General features: G+C 32.3%; 1 protein-coding gene across 1 annotated transcript; it reads right to left on the bottom strand.

Annotated features, from left to right (window-relative positions):
• Positions 1 to 2,799: 2,799 nt before the first annotated feature.
• LOC111004013 (synaptic vesicle glycoprotein 2C) lies at positions 2,800 to 14,201 on the bottom strand. The gene is made up of 13 exons (XM_022274811.2): positions 14,039 to 14,201; positions 12,157 to 12,299; positions 11,816 to 11,952; positions 11,019 to 11,166; positions 10,606 to 10,768; positions 10,098 to 10,316; positions 9,788 to 9,908; positions 9,386 to 9,526; positions 9,088 to 9,180; positions 7,197 to 7,477; positions 5,923 to 6,131; positions 4,916 to 5,075; positions 2,800 to 4,623 (listed from the first exon to the last, which is right to left on the bottom strand). The coding sequence occupies exons 2-13, from the start codon at positions 12,269 to 12,271 to the stop codon at positions 4,476 to 4,478; spliced, it is 1,935 nt and encodes a 644-aa protein (XP_022130503.2). The 5' UTR covers positions 12,272 to 12,299; positions 14,039 to 14,201; the 3' UTR covers positions 2,800 to 4,475.
• Positions 14,202 to 15,334: the final 1,133 nt, after the last annotated feature.

Raw genomic sequence — 15,334 nt, 5'->3', positions numbered from 1 at the left:
AAGATTGAAAAAAACTACTTTAAATGTGTTTTCTGTGATTAGAAAGTAATGAAAATTCAAAGACGTCACTTTGTTTTTAGGTGTTTCTAGACGCACTGCCACTTTATTATAGGACTACTAACCAAAACGCCGATGCTCTTGTTTTTTATTTTCTTCGACAATGCCTTAACATTATCTAGTGGCCAGTAAAAAGTTTAGTTCTACTTTAAAGTTTTGTTCCCGTAATTGTTTTGAGCAGTATATATGAACTTCTAGAATGCAGATCATATGCAAGGTAGGTAAGAAATAAAAAACATGATATTTGAAATCATTTAATGACACATCCACTCAAATAAATCGCAGGGATGTATAGGATTGTCTTTTATATAATTATCTAGAGAATAAAAATAAAAGCAGTCTCTATGATATCACTTAAACAAAGGATATGGCAACACTAAATTACTAAAATGGTACAATAATATACGGTATTATGTCGGCGTATTTTAACTAATTTAATTTAAATGTGTAGTCAAATGACATCGCACCCTATATTATTGTACTATACCCTACCTAGCATGATACTTGTGATTAATTACAAAATAATTTATTGACCTGACCCACTAATTACAGTACAAAAGAATTACAACCATTTTCTCCTCCAACTCCGATATGTCCACACCTTTATACGTTTGCATTTTCAAAATATTGTACACTGACTCGCCCGGCAGAGGTCGCTTATCGAAGACAGTTCATAGCACTGTTTTCAACAGAAGCATCTTATCTTCCTTCCCAATATGATATCGTTATGACGAAAAGAGAGTGACGCTTTGGTTAAAACTAGAACTAATTGATTTCAAAATCGAAATAAAAAAATCACTAGCTTCTGAAAATGCAAATCGCAATAAATAATCTGACATTTAAGTCTTATAACGCAGTATTCACCAACAATGTTCATATATTTTTAATTACATCACAATATTAATGAATGTTAGCGACAAATGTCAGTCATAGGTGACTAGCAAATTCTAGTTTAGCATTAGGATACATCATACACATGCGGCCTTGAACGCCTGATCCTTTAAGCTTCTTCCACATTCAAAAGTAAAATTAGAACTTTTACGATGAAACTGAAAATACTTCTACATGCCCCTTATTATAGGGGCCTATACATTCACACCGATATGACGAGACTTGACTTACGCCCAAACCCAATCTCAATCCATTTTTGACCATCTGAGATAGACATCTTAAGCTGAATATTGATCAACGTGTGCCAATAACCAATCGACGGTTTGAAATAGCCATCCATCTATCGATACAAACTATCCATGGTATGTCGCATCGGTGTATGTGGATAGACCTTTGTTAATCTTTTAACTTACATCAGTTTTCAAAATAATTAAAAAGCTATTTTATAGGTTTTAAACATGGACATGTACATTTTAATATTATTTGTACGGTTTTATTTACTTTATTCGGTTTATATTGTTTATCAAATCTTGTAAAGAGCGGAGAGATTTCATTGTATCCGTCGCCAAAAATGGATTGTCTTCAGAGATTGTCTCAGATTAATTTCAATCTGAGATTGTAGATTTATTATTGGGTTCGGGCGAGTGCACAGCTTTGGTATCGCTTTCTAGTGATTCACGAGCCTCGGTCAAGTGAATCGAAACCCCAGTTTATATCCAACACGTTTTCGACAGGAGAGTTGCTGTCAACTTGTATGTACAGTATTACATATTAATATATAATTCGACTAACAGAATTTCGTTTCGTTCATATTTCTTTCCTAGATTTCAATTACCTAACTGTCTGACATCATCCTCTGGTAATATACAAAAATTAGTATAAATAAAAATCTGCCAAAATAAAAACAAAAAAATATATAAATTATCAAATGCACCTGCATATCTACCATGAGTGAAACAAAATATGCACGTGATACGTTTCTTTGAAAAATCCATCTTAACATATCTTATTACATATATAGCTTTCGATATAATTCATTAAAAAAAATATAAGCGTTTATATCTGTTACATGATCATTAGTCAATCTAATAGTGTCAGCGTCCTGTGCCTGACGCAGGTCATCGACTTTTTGGGTTTCAGGCAAGCAGTTTCTCTTGCGATATTTACCGTTCGAGCGAATGTTAAATGTGTATTGCACAGGGATTAAACCTACGACCACATGATATTACTGTTTCTTTGAGTCGAAAGTACAAACATAATTTTGGAGGGCCCCAATTGAAATCCCTAAACGCGGATTTTACATAACGCGTTTGTATGAACAAAAGGAATAGATCAACATACAAAACAACGAACATTGGGTTGAAAACTTGATTTTACATTAATTCATTTTACGTATAATTTAGCAATCTCATGGTAGAGAGCGTACAATTTCACGAGTTCGTTCGTTAATATTTTTTATCTCGATATTTTAGTGAGTATTAAATAGTGCTATTACTTGCATTGGAAGCAACATTTAAATTATTAAATATTTAGCGTCTTCTTCTTAAGTCAGAAGAAATTCTTTTAGCACTAAAGTTACACTACCCCCTTACCACAAAACACTTGTCAACTTTTTAAATAGTGATATTTTTTATAGTTATACTTCTTGTGACGCGTTAGGGAAAAATTTTGACGCACACAGTCACAGACAACCGACACTCTGAAGTTAGCTATAGACAATATTCTAGATTTTTTGTGATATTTAAATGGACTTTATATATTAGAATATGGGTTTAAAATAAAGCTTTAAATGTATTTAACACCTTATTTCTATTGTTAGTGTAGTTTTTTCCACAAACTTATATTTTTTTAATCTTCAAAATAAAATTAAAGATTTCTATCTTGTTGCGCCAAAGAAGTATAACTTCTACCGCGTCTATAAGTATACAAACATTTATTTAAACCGAATACAGGCTTGAAACAAACTTTCGACAAGATGGTCGATATTTACGAATTTTTTAGTAAGATTAATTCATTTGGTATTTGGGGGGTGGGGTGGTAGACCCATATATGTAAATAAAGAACAGTGCTGGTTGAAATCATTGTTATATGATTATTGTTGTCTTAGATTGATGGCAAGGTCATTTAAACTAAAATTACGCTATCTATTGATATGTAAAATAAATTCATAATTTAAAATATGTGGTAGCTTATATAATCAAGCTTTCTTTAACTATGAGTTAAACTGACATTTTTCATTGTATTTATTGTCAAAAACATCTGCTCACAGTGAAGTATTAGTAATTTATCGTGAGAGAAATTTCTCTACTCCTGAAATAAAAAACTCTTGGTGACCATATCATGCAAAGTATTTGCATGATATCGTTATATATATGTTAGGTATAGGAAATCATACTTCCAAGAACTTACAAAAATCTTTTTGCGAAATTAAACGAGTTTAAACTTCGCGATTCAAGACATTTTTTGCTTTCAAATTTACAAACAATAATAAAATAAAGCTACCAATTCCAGGGACAATCTTTCTTAATATGATCTTTTTGAATCTCGCTCGTAATTAAAAGATGGAACGATTTGCAAGCGAAAAAGAAATCTATCGTAATGATTAATTTTTACTCAATCATATCCAAAAACACTTCATATATATATTGAAAACTATGTTATAGACCATAGCAGGTCGTACTCAGAGTCTGTAATCGATACTTAAGCTATAAAGAACTATCTTTGGGAAGCTCAAGTCACTGCCAACTCACGGGTGATTTTTACAAATTATCCTAACAGATATTAAAGTTCATAATCCATTAAGAAAGTCTTATCATCAAACTTGATTATCAAAAAAATATTATTATCATATAATTTCAGTGACTCGCCCAGTTTCTGACCAGAAAATTGACAAAAAAAATTCATTCAATAAATCATTAAAACAAATTGGCATATGCAAGTAGTACCAGAACGCGCAGAGGATTACCTGATATCAAGTGATACCGCCGCCCATGGACACTCACATTGCCGGGCACGCAAGTGCGTTGCCGGCCTTTCAAGAATTGGTACGCTCTTTTCTTGAAGGACTCTAAGTTGAATTGGTTCGAAAATACTTCAGTGGGCAGCTGGTGCATCAGTCAGACAATTGTCAGTCTTAATTTTAATCAAATAATTCACGAAAAGACTATTTGGCAAATAAAATAGAGTAAATAACTTGTAAATCATTAAAAAAACTTGACATTTGTTAAGTGTTTACAAGCATGATACGTCATAGGCACTGGGCGCCATCTTGTTTCGAGAAGATTTGGCGCATGATATTATGAAAGTTTAATTAAAATCAATGCTAATAAACACAATAAAAAGTAATATACAGATTCTATAATCATTCATATATAATCTGAAATGTTAATTGTCACTTCTATCTGACAGAGGTTTGACATTTGACACTTGCTTTTCAGAAACTGGGCGCGTGAGTGCGGCTACATTTACGTATTTATTGTTTATGATTATAATTTGTATCAAACGCTCATAGTATTTTTCGATACAGTCTATCGTATTCTTACGGACAGTGCTGTGGCTGTGATAGCGAAAAGTGCGCACAGAATACAACTTATAACGGGTCCAAAGTCCCCCATGCCCCGTACGGCCGTACCCCACATGTAAGTTGTCGATAGTATAAGCCCATGGGCCGTGCATCTGTAACAAAATACATCCTATAGTTCAACGGTTCCTTAACTTTAAAAATTTTTTCGTTTATTTTTGAGGGTAGGACAAATTTCAAAGTTCCATAAAGAAGCATAAAAGTTATAAATTCTATCAAAATCGATCTAACTGTTTAGGTCATATAAAATAAACATACATTATACCAGACACGGAAATAAAACGTAGGCGCTGTCAGAGTTTAAAGTCATTTTGTAATACCCTCACTTTTGTATGTACCCAACATACAAAAATGAGGGTATTACAAAATTTTCGTAAGTAAACTTACCTTAAATTAGCCGGATACGAATCCACCACCTTAATACTGATGGTGAAGAAAATAACAGTAACGATCAGTCTGTAAGCCGCCTCGACTATGTATAGCCCTGTCTCTATCTGCGCAAAGTAGAGTGTCGGAGATAGCAACACTAACGCGCCGCAAAGGATCACTGTAATATTTCATTAAAATTCCTTTAATCTCCTTCTATAATAAGTTAATCAATTATTTAATGTCTTAATAAAATACTTTTATCAACAATTTAAATGGGATAAGCTGTAATTATTTTTTAACAAGTAGTACTTGTTACAATTAATTTATTACATCTGTATTTGTACTAAATATTCATGTGTATGTCGCAACCAACTGGCTTAATAAGCCATTAAATTAACAGCCTAGACTTTTAACAAAACCGCGACGTTTAACTAACGGCCTGAAAGATACAGGCAGTTGATTAATGACTTGGATCGATGTCGTTTCATAACTTGCCTAGCCTGTTGACTGTTGGTGCCAATATGAACTTGTGAAAAAATAGAACACATAAACAGTTTTCCGCTTAATAGAGACTGTTAGTTAGATTTAAATTATTTATTAGTTCTAATCTTTTAATTTTTTCGTTCAACGCTTTTTCTCCTTCCGAGGCCCATCCATCTTTAACCACTTCATTAAAAATAAAAATAATCACAAACATTACAAAAATAACATTACATACTTTTATTAAAAAACTCAAACAACATCTTGTTAAGCAGTCCTATACTGATACAGAAAATATTCTTATTGTACAAAAACAGTATGGATATAAATGTGTTATGTAGAATTAATTAAGCATTATTTAATTTTATATTTTATACATACACAGGGAATCCTAGTGTGGGGGCCAGTGCACTCTACTTTATAGAAACATTATTTTTATTGTGTTTAATAAAGAATAAAGAAGGCTAGATCGTCATTTTCAATGTCTAAGTCAATACACTTCGAATATAACGGTTGGAATTAATTATAAATAAGCAGTTGCTTACCAGGCGGTCTCAAAGCGTGCGGGGCCGCAACAGGCACCGAGGCCAATAAGGCCGCGTATGCCCCGTATGTCTGTTCAGCCAGGGCACCGCCCAGCGTGCTTGTCAGGTCCGCGTGTCTGCTGCACCCACCCTTGACCCCTCGCACCGTACTGCCGGTCAGCGTACAGTCGTCCAACTCCTTTCCTATCTCTATATCGGTGTCTATCATACTGAAAAGTGTGATTAAACATTAATATCGCAGCGGGATGATGGACAAAGGCTATTCGTACGATGAGGAACTGTATTTATATTGTCAATCGTAAGTTTTTCGTAAACTATTTTGTGTCCCCAAATGGAACATACATAAATTTTAATATTAAAAATTGATTTGCTTTGAAATTAATTTAAGAAACTTAGAAATTTTTATATAAGTGGATTTTAAAAATTGAAATTACAATTAATTTATTTAAAAAAATTAACATGTCGCCCTTAACAACAATTTTTGACAAGCCCGCCTGTGGGGCGTGTTCCACGTTGGGATATACTGGGTTAGACTGATAATATACTTACTAATACTAAGACAAAAAATATAACTATGGGGCCGTTACATTATCATTTACTTATTTGGTGATTACATCAATTATTTACTTTTTTTTTTACCAAGCATTACGTACCTACATATTGTCTATGGTTGAAAACGAAAAGCATTATCGAGGATTACTCCAAAAAAAATATACGTTTATGTCCTATTATTTTTGAAAAAATTGACGCACGGACGAAGAGCTTCTTTTCAAATTATCATTTTTTATAGAATCAGTCAAACGGGCAGAAAGTGCATCATCTGATGATACGTGATACTGCTGCCCATGTACATTGTCAGAAAGCTTGCAAGTGCGTCGCCTTTTTAAGAATTGGTACGTTCTTTTCTCGATGGACCCTAATTTATTTTTCTGACGTCCTACATCAACTAAATGGAAATTGTATGATGGAGCGTAAATTGCTAAATCCCGACAAATTAAAATTATTTTATACGTTAAGGCAAACGAAATATCAATTTTAAAAACCAAATTATATATCTGTGTATGTTATCATTTTTGTGAAGTCATTTTTGTTTTGGGTAACTCTGCTTATATTAAATTAAATCTATCCTCACCGTGTTAAGACTTAGAACGCGACATTGGTAGAATTGTGATTTACAAAGACAAGTCGCCATTAAAAATAAAGTGAAGTGAAAAGCAAAATGTCACTGCAAATATAATCTGTATTACAATTATCATCTATATTAAAATACTTACGTCGAATTAACAAATAGGCACCCCTTGAAGGTGGTGTACGACGTCTTGATATTGGAGAAGGCCACATTCAGGAAGGTGTTGTTGTAGAAGCTCACGTGCGACATGAGCATATCCCGAAACGTGACGTTGCGGAACGTGACGTCATAAAAGTCTACGTTCTCCAGCGTCTCGTTGTAGTTCTCGTTCTCGTACGTGATGTTCGTTAACCGACCCCTCGAAAGGAGGAAGGCTTCCGTTTCTATGCTCAGCACTGTTGATGGAACTGCAGCTGATAGGTAGAACTGTGAATTTAAAAAAAAAACACATGTTGTCAAAGAATAGTATGTAGTACTAGTCACTACATAGTATAAAACAAAGTCGCTTTCTCTGTCCCTATGCCCCTTTGTTTGCTTAAATATTTGAAACTACGCAACGGATTTTGATGCGGTTTTTTGACGTGACAACGTCTTATAAATTGGTTTGCCGGGTGACACTTCAAGAAACTGCGTTACGCTCCGCTCACGTTATGCGCTCACAATGAGAGCGAGTGAGAGGCACGCGTCCCTTCCACTCGGGCATTTGTATAAATAAATGTTTTAAATTGTTACTATTATTTCATCCTTCTTCCTACTATACGAATGAATATTCACATTAAAATTATTTTACCACTCAAAGTCGTTGTCACGTAAAACTTTCGCCCGTATACCGACTTTACAGGCAACCAATTTTTTTAATAGATAGGTTTATATGTATAATAACATCCATTATATAGTGGAGAAGTACTGTTATTTTTGAGGTTTCTAATGTGATGTCGTAAATAATTACATTTTTTCCGCTTACATTGCAAACGCAGGCTGAACCCTACGAGTTTTATCAAAATAATGTACTAAATATTGTACACATTGAAAAGGTCTACAGAAAAGTCCATGATGGTATATGTCTATCTCTTATGGATAACCCACATTTTTATATACAACGTTCACAGATTTTCTGTAGTGTATTTAGTATCAGCATTGCACCCGTGCGAAGCCGGGGCGGGTCGCTAGTACTATACTAAACCTTTTAATTCGATTCCTGATTTGACAATTTCAGTGTTGCAACGTTATGAAAAGTATTAAATAGTGACGTTGCGAAATTATTCGATACGGAAATGGAATATTTCCGTATCAATTCCTTTGGTTTATAGTAGTATATCTAAACAACTACTACTTTAATAGAAACTAAGTATATCAGGAATTTAAATATTTCTGAACGGATAATTTAGTTATGACGATTAATTTTATTAAGGATCATGACTTTTTCAGTAACAGTGAAAATGGTAATTTTTTCTTGGATCCATTTTGATAGAAAATCAAAGCAAATAGATTCACTCAAAGTTCACAAAAAACCATAAACAATACTATTAATTAAAAACAAAAATATTAACTTTTATAAAATAAAGCAGCGATTACTAATTAAGAAATAATTATGTATTTATTTAAATAAAGGTCAATAATTTAGTATTTTTTTGTTTATCAGTTTTTTTGTACATCACTACACTATCATATGTGGTAGTAGTGGTATAGTAGATGTCATATGGAACATGGTGTAATGGTAGCAGCCCTTAGTTGTGTAAAAGAAAAAACTTGGCGATTAAAAAGAGTGGCTGCCACTTGATTTGAGAATTGGCAAAATTTTGGTAAATGTAAATTCAAAATTAATTTTTTTTGACGTTCATAAGTGTAATAATAAATAAATAAATAAAAAAGCCCTTTATTTGCTGACGAATTAACTTAAATGCTATTTTTATCAAACAAAACAAAATAGAATTTTTATTATGTATAAATAAATGTTTTTCTTTCTTTCTTTATCACATTTTAACACATAATTAGTTTTTATTAAAAAAAGGTTTTATATTACATTTAGTACTTACCGATATCGCCATAGAGAATAACAAAGTCCCGCCCAGAGACACTGTTGTACTCCTGTATGTGTTTGAGAATAATTGGAAAAATGTCTGCCAAAACTGCAAAGAGAACAAAAAATACTAAATAATCTAATAAAATAAAGATTTGTACATTTATATGTTTATAACGAATATACCCAGACAAAAATTCAGTTAAAATAATATTTCCATATAAAATATTTATCGATTCTGTAACTACCCACACTGTAAAAAAATAATTTAAGTAAGAGAATACTTAAAAAAATAAGTTAAATAAATTGCTCACCATTTTGACGCTATGCCTGACGTGGTGCAGGGCGGGCGGACGCCTCTTCCCCGGAAGGGAGAGTTCGCCCAAGCGATAGTCGCCATCGTTGCCCACGCTCACTTTGCGGCACACGCGGATTTGGTTGCCGCTGTGTATGCTCTGCAAATACCCTCATTTTAATAATACCAAAATTCTACCCGCAAATAATAAATATAAATGATTTCGTTCAATTCGTTTCTTAAATTATTGTGTTATTTGTGCATTTTTCCTATGTATTATCTATTTACATTATAAAGTCTTAATAATATTATACTATTTTTTATTGTAGTAAAATTAATAAAAAAGTCAAACTTTCTCCCTATTAGAGCAAAATATTATTTTGTTTTTTTTTGAAACAAAATCATAAAAAAGTAATTTCACCTGGTACACCACCATAGCGTCCACTTCCCTCCCGACATCGAGGAGATACCGAGGAGACTCCTGCGTCCAAATGAGGCTGATTAACGACGCAATTATTGGCAACACACAAAGGAGAAGGTACCTGAAAAAAAAATCAGTCATCATTCTGCATAAATAATAAATCAAATAATTATGAGAAATTAGGAATAAATAAAAAAAAGAGATCAGGCAACGTTACTGGAAATAGTCCAGCTGTTAAATTTGATGATGATGACCTAAATATCCTGACACATACAGATCAAACTAGTCTTTATAAGTCGGTTAAACTCACCTATGCCAAGCGCTAAAATGCTCCTTATTCTCTATCAAAGTCTCGGCCCCGGTCAAAGGTAGGATGGCCCGGGCAAGTCCAGCCGCCATTAGTATCCCCACCCCCATACAAACGGGAAACACGGCCATCGGTATTGTACGTTTTACCCGGGATATCATTTCCGCCGTATACGCATATCCCGTGGGAATGATACCGCCTGAGCCGATGGCTGAACAAAATCTGAAATTTAACAATATAAAATACAAAACATCATATTAATTTACTTATTTATACTATAAAATTTAATTTGTTACTTCTAGAGGGTTCGCCCGGAAACTTAAACTAGCAAAAATATAAAAAAAACAGTGCCGCTACAACCTCTTTAGGTTTGGGCCTCAAATTTCTGAGCCTATTTATTTATCATTTTTAATTTAATATGCAAGTAGGTGATCAGCCTTCGCACGCTGAAGCCACAAGCCCAACACTGCTCTAGCAAAAATAGAACACTTTTCTAAAAGCTAACACATACCTGGCCATCATAAATGTCCCGTAAGTAGGCATGAAGGCAGCAATTGCAGCAAAAACCGCATTGACAGCGAGCGCTGATAACAACGCCCTTCTTCGGCCGAGGCGTTCGCCCAACGCACCCCAACCCACGGCACCCAGCGATCCACCCATTATACTAATCATCACTGAAATAGCAGTTTGTAGCAGATAAAGTAAAATAGCAGTGATTTCTAGCAGTGAATTTAATGTTAAACAAAAATATGACTAATAATCACTGTGATAAAGATCAGAACCGCTGTTAAATATTTTGTTAACAGTACAAAAGTATCAATATATTGTTTAACAAACTAATAACTGCATAAAATATTTAATAATAAAAAAACATTTGTATATAATCTAATTTAATATAAACATGAAGTATTTATTTAAACTTACCTAACCAATTTTTCTCATGTGGCAACACACACAGCTCTATCTCAGCAGATGGCAATACAAAAGGAATAGATGACATTTCTATAGCTGACCCCACGACGGCCAATCCAACCGCCAGGATCACTTTTCCTTGAGATAAACCACAACCAGCCTGGAATAAAAATATTCACAAATTTAGCTACATATTTTGTACTATTATTTAATATGTGATGTATATGCCAGGAGTAATAAACGGGGTCTAATTTACAACAGAATACAGGTGCAGTTGTAGACTAAAGCCGATTTGGACTACAACCCTTGTTCCAAGATCAGACACCAAGAGACCTAAGGTTTCTATATCTGTTTGGTGATAATTTGTTTATTCTAACAAAGCAGGTTACATGCCTTCTGTGCCTGAAAAAAGCCGTTGACTTGTTGGGTTGGGTGTACCCACAACAATAAAAAGGAAATGTTTAATTCACACATAGAAATATTAGTGCACAGCCATGGTTCGAACCTAAGACCTAGGCACTAGTGACCAGGCCAACACTGATATACTTTTACTTTTATATCAGTTAATTTCATCAACACTTATTCCAAATCATAACAAACATTTTTTGTATTATATGTATTTCAACTTTAATCCAATTCTTTTAGGCATCTCTTACAGCAGCTTACTTTAGCATGGATTGAAGGTAATATATTGGTTGCAGTTTACATTACCCCAATAGTTAAGGAACTAACTATATTTTAATAGCAATAATTAAGCTCATAAAATCCTAGAATCAATAATAAATGAAATAAAATGTTTAATTATTCACCTGTCTCAATGCATCTTCATGGAATTGCTCGAGTACACTTGAATCATTATAGTCTAAGAGCTCACCGCTATCATTGACATCATTGTTGTCAGGCGGGGGTGGTATGTTATTTGTGATGCCAGGATCACCACCGCCTTCTGAAATTTATAAGTATGAATTTAATCAAAAAAGACAATAGTCTACTGCTGAATTTAAGTAATACAATACAAAATTTCTATAGAATAGCATCAAAGGAGGTTGCTTGTTGTACTTGCTAGTTGTTAGTATTTTTTAAGTAAATCAATTTCTCTTAATCGTCAGTACTGGTCATGAACTGAAACTGTTTCTATAAATTCACATACCTGTAAGTCTGTCCTCAGTATAGGACATGGTGTGAGCTATGGAGCCGAAGCTTCCCAGTTTCGAAGAACTCTCAGAGTCAGAGCGAGCGCGGACAAGGCACGCATGCTCCTCCATTGTCACTGCTTATTAACCGGTGACACATCTGCAATTATTTATTTCTATAGAGGGAGCAACATTATTTTTATCAGAGGTTGTACTAGCATGCCTAAAAAGCAGTAAGTACGTAAAGAGTACATAGATGATAGCAAATTCAACTGAGCAGGATTCTTTTTAAATACTATGGTAAGAAACACAGACATAAAAGTAGCAATAAGTGATTAATTAAATATATTAAAGATGAAAATAACCAATTCTTTCTGTAGTCTGTACCATAACAGGCATCAAAGAACAAATTGTTTGTTGTATTTAATATGAACATATAAAACACTGAAGTTTCTCAGGATTCAACACACTAAGAGCAACCATAGATACAATGAATGTCTATCTATAAAGCCATCTAATTAAAAATTTACGTTTTTAGGATTTTGGTAGAAAGTTAACATAAAAATAATTGCCTTAAATAGCTAAAAAATAAATAGGCAGCTAAATTAAACATATCATTGACATAACCATTAAAGAAAAAGATATAAACAAAAATTGTTTTTAATAACCACTGCAAATATAGATAAACTGAACATTTGATTATATGTAAAATAAATACTATGTAATTAATGTAGTAGTAGTTATGTTCTCTAATTCAGATACAATATAATTGATGTGGCCTCAAGCAAAGGATATCACTACTTGATAACATGTAATTATAAATATTTATACTAGTTTTCTGAGAGATATCAGTTAAATATAGGTATAAGTAACCTTATATCAAATTTTAGCTGTATTATTTTATATAATAATTTCATTATATAATTACAAATAAATGATATGCAAGTACATAAGATACACACACATACTGTACAGGGAGATAAGAATCACAAAATATATATGCCATTATGTTATAATGCCTATTATCTAATTAAATCTAGGATTACAACTCAAAAATTTAATAATAGCAGCAATTGTATGTGACAATTTTTTGTATAATTATTAATATACAACAATATTTTTTTAGCACCTAAAATATGAACCTTTATATATTGCCCTGATTTGATGGCTGCTGTATTAATATTTAGATCATATATTTACTATATACAAGAATGGCCTTGACAAACAAGTACATAAAATGAAATTAAAGTTTATGTGTTTACTTCTTAATCGGTCATGCATATTGGCAGAGTCAACCATTTATTAAGTAAAAACTTAATTAGCCAGTTTAATCATTACAAACATGAGCAACCTCCTTGGCATGTGAAGTAATACTTAGGAATAAAAATAAACATAGTTTATTAAGGCTTTTAAGCATAATAAGGAATTCTTTAAAAGGTTAGATGATTTATAAAATTGCTAGGAATCTTAATTGTTGGGTTGGATTTTATATTTAATTACACAAATTTATAATAACCTTTTTTAAGATTGTATGCTTTAAGTTTTTAGCACACTTTAAAGTATTATTAAAATCTATACCTTAACATTATTTCATAAAAGCTCCACTTGTATGTCATATGAATCAACAAAGTTACTTATATCTAACGTAAAAACATAAATCTAATTGTTAAAGTGAATAAGTTTTAAAATTCTTGCACTTTGGTATACCAAGGGAGTTGAAGAAGCATGAAAGAGAGAATTATGTTTATTGTATAATATGGAACTATTTCAAGTGCGATCACCATATAAGCAACTGGTTTATGACATGTTAGCAACCCGTAAATATCTACGGCATAAGATTCTAGTAAGTTACATCTTATTTGGGTGGATTCAATGATATTGGAAGTTGAAACTACTTACGTTGTAACTTCAATGAAACAATTTAATGAAGAAATTTGTTTACCGTTACCTATAACTTTTAAAACTTTAGAATAATGTAGGAAACTTTATACGATTAAAATAAATATTTAAAAAGATTACTTTACGACAAAATATCTACACAAAGAAATCATTCTACAAGCAAAATAAAAATAGACAGAATTTAAGTGTTGCAATTTGCATTGTTATTTATTTTAACTTTTTATTTTCTATTTTACCCGTGACCATTTATAAATGTCGAAAATGAATTGTGTTTTGTGAATTTTTTATATTATATTTAAGTAATTATGGTCTGAGCACCTCTCGATTTGATGTATATTCTTTTAAATTTCAGTTATCAACCATTAAGTGCCCTGTTTTACGGAGGTAAGCGTGTTATGGCAACCTAAAAAGTCAATTTTAATTTTCAACTACCCCAGTCCTCAACAACTGTCAGATTTAATGTATGTAATCTATATAAATTTCTTTCGCGTAGAGTAAATTTAATTCCTCAGCCAAGAAAAAGAAATCAGTCAACCCCTTAAAAAAATTCATTTAAAAAGGCACTCTTATTGACTGCAAAAGCTAATGAGCTTCATTATATATTTTTTGACGTTAAATCGTTTATGATTTTTTTTTTAAATAAAAACTATATTTTCACTAAGTCACCTAATGCCAACTAATGCGATACAGATTTTATCACCCCAGTCAATATGTTGTTATTTCATAAGATATTATGTAGTTTTTATAATAGTCTTTAAAATAAAAATAAACATATAAAGCCTAAAGCTCACTTACAATTTCTCAGCGCTCAGAAAGCATCATATATAAAATTAGAAGATTGAATTATATTTTACACAACACAAAAAGCAATTCATCAACAGTGCTTAAAAAAACTATTACATTGCAGTTTAATTTGCTTGTGAAATGTGCAATTTTATCCGTGTGTATAATTGTATTATTAAAACCTGCTGCTGATCTTATAGGACAAACACATCACTTAACTAACAGTATTTTGATCGGTAAAACACTATATTCTCATCTTTATATCACTTGTGCGTACAAATTGTTCAGTCATCATATTTAAGAGCTTTTATTTACATAAATGACTACAGTCGTTTCAAAAGTATATGCTATAATATAAAAAATCTATGGCACTTTTTACTCCAAATCTAAATGTAGATTTTGGCTTAGCACCCGGCCGAAATATTGGAGCTTTACACATACATATTATGACATACGATCTAGGGGTTTTTAAGGTCAGGAAAGAGATATCGAAAGCTAAGTTTATCAAGTTAA

Source organism: Pieris rapae, chromosome 15 (genome assembly GCF_905147795.1).
Source record: "Pieris rapae chromosome 15, ilPieRapa1.1, whole genome shotgun sequence".
NCBI lineage: Eukaryota > Metazoa > Arthropoda > Insecta > Lepidoptera > Pieridae > Pieris > Pieris rapae.
The sequence above is the reverse complement of the archived record's forward strand: the minus strand, read 5'-3'. Positions and strand labels throughout refer to the sequence as shown.